This window comes from Colossoma macropomum, unplaced genomic scaffold, assembly GCF_904425465.1.
Source record: "Colossoma macropomum unplaced genomic scaffold, Colossoma_macropomum, whole genome shotgun sequence".
In the NCBI taxonomy this organism is placed as follows: Eukaryota; Metazoa; Chordata; class Actinopteri; order Characiformes; family Serrasalmidae; genus Colossoma; species Colossoma macropomum.
In genome coordinates, this window is record NW_023495889.1 from 68,553 (window position 1) to 70,951 (window position 2,399).

At 36.4% G+C, this 2,399-nt stretch overlaps 1 gene segment (V, D, J or C); it reads left to right on the plus strand.

Annotated features, from left to right (window-relative positions):
- Positions 1-1,198: 1,198 nt before the first annotated feature.
- LOC118803375 lies at positions 1,199-2,001 on the plus strand. The segment is given in 2 exon segments: positions 1,199-1,350; positions 1,620-2,001. Coding segments are annotated over 2 exon segments (459 nt in total).
- Positions 2,002-2,399: the final 398 nt, after the last annotated feature.

Consider the following 2,399-nt stretch of genomic DNA (forward strand, 5'->3'; position numbering starts at 1 on the left):
TTGAAAATGGTGGTTAAAAAACAAATAGACTACCAAGAGAATCCCTGACCCTGTTAGAAGTAGTTCATGACCTGCATTTGCTGTGACTCACACCTGCATGAAGTCACTTTTGTTTTGTCTCAGAGAGCATTAAAATAAGTATTACAAAATGTTTAGACCCATCATGCCTAAAACCAGACTTCTGCTTAAAGCTACACTAAGTAAGCTTTGAGATTTGTGGACCTCTCTCAGGGAAATGTGTGATTCCACACAAAGCAGTAGGACGTTTTGTAATGTCAGTTGTACTTCAGAACCCACCACCCCATCATGCAGAGGGCCATCCTACCCACCCAGAGAGAGCGAGGCCAGTTGTGATCTCTTTGACTCCTGGTCACAGACAGCTGTAGTATCACCAGGGATCAGACTCATGATCATCTGATGACAGAGCCAGCACTTACAGGGTTTCACCACAGAACAGATGACATAGGTTAGCCATTTTTTCTCCTGACTCAGTAATGCTACTTCTTTCAGTTTTAACAAAACCGATCTTACATTATGCAGCCTTAAATGATGAATGACATTCATTCTGCAGAATAAATATCTGGATTGAAAGACACAGTGTCCATTTAAAGTGTTGTAATTCACACGGAACATAAAAATTTCAACATCAATATGATAATGAATTATATCTGCATCTCTTTACACTCTAGGATTGGTGGCTAAATGTTTACAAGGTGAACAGTATACTCTTTTAAAAAAAAAAGCTGCCAAAAAGGGTTCTTTGTGTGTTTAGTACAGATATGTGAGCCTAAAGATTGTTTTTTTATAGAATAAAGAACCTCAACATGATGTAAAGGATCTGAAACAGACCTTTAAATTGGTATAAAACATTTACATTTACTTTAAGTTCTTTAACACTTTAAAATGTTCTTCACATTCACACATCACTTTTTACAACATACATCTTTAGGGAACCAAAAAGCACACTTTTCCATTGTATGAAAAAAAAATGTGCCAAGTTTGGTGGTTGTTTTATCGGCTGTAAAATGCTTAAAATTATTGAGCGTAGAATAATAAGAAGGTCAAGATTACATAGAACAGTAAGTTTACTTTGTCAAGACAACTTAACAATGAAAATGTCAAGTGCATACATGTTGTGCAAAGCAGGATCAGATGGTTGTTACAGACTCTGGAAAGCAGAATAAGATGAGTTGTTCGGTCAGTGGGAGGAGCTGAGTGTGTGTAGAGAGTAGAGATGATCAGCACACTGCCATGCTGACATGCTGAGGAGCTCAAACTCAGTGTGTGTTCTTCTCCCAGTGCTGACCACCATGATCATTTTCACTGTACTGCTGCTCTCAGCTCTCAAAGGTAAAGCTTTCAGAGATTATAAAAAGTAGAAAACAAACTTAACTGCATCTGATTTTTCGGATGTGGATTAAGCTCAGTCTTAGACTAAATTGCAGTGCTTTTGGTGAATCGCCATTTAAAATTATTTTTAGTCCTGCCTTAGGCTTAATCTGGGTCTGGGAAGCTCATCCATAAAGAAGAACTATAAAATTATTAAAGCTAGATTTCATTATTTATTTATTTATTTAGACTGTGTGAACATTAATGGAATGGCCTTTCAACTGTTGTAGGTAACAAAGCTGAAGATGTCATCACTCCAAGCAGAGATGTTGTTTTTGCTGTTGAAGGTCAAAAAGTAACACTTTCCTGTAACTACAGTGGAACCATTTATAGTCTTCACTGGTATCGACAGTATTCAGGTTCATCTCCACAGTTCCTCATACTGGACTATAATGGAATAATTACTAAAGCTCAACCTGCAGTTCCTGGAATATCAATTAAACACATAAAACAACAGAAGAAAGTGAATCTGATAATCTCCTCTGCTGCAGTATCAGATTCTGCACTCTACTACTGTGCCCTGGAGCCCACAGTGACAGGAAACCCAGCTACACTGTACAAAAACCCCCTATTATACCGTCTACTATACACAACTTAAAGCGTTAGATACTGTACAAAGCCTGTTCATGAATAATGATCTCTCTTTTCAGAATGTTTCAGAATCTACAGTATGAAGGTTTAAACTTGAAGATAACATGTTTGACTTTTATTTTGTCATTATACATTACATGTCAAACTGAAGAGATCTTATATTATTTTTGCATTGTCTATTAAACATTATATTTCTCTGAAATCTTGAAAACATTAATCAGTATATTCAGTTTAGGAATATAATTATGATCTAAATGAAGGCTTATGTCTGTTTTGTCTCAGGGTGAAACAAAGTTGTATTGATGCACAGAGATGTAATGAGGGAAACTGTCCACAGGAGGGTAGACTTCACCTAGATTTAACTGAACACAAACTCTTGTTATTGTGTCTTATGTGAAAGTTTAATTAAAGAGAAGGAC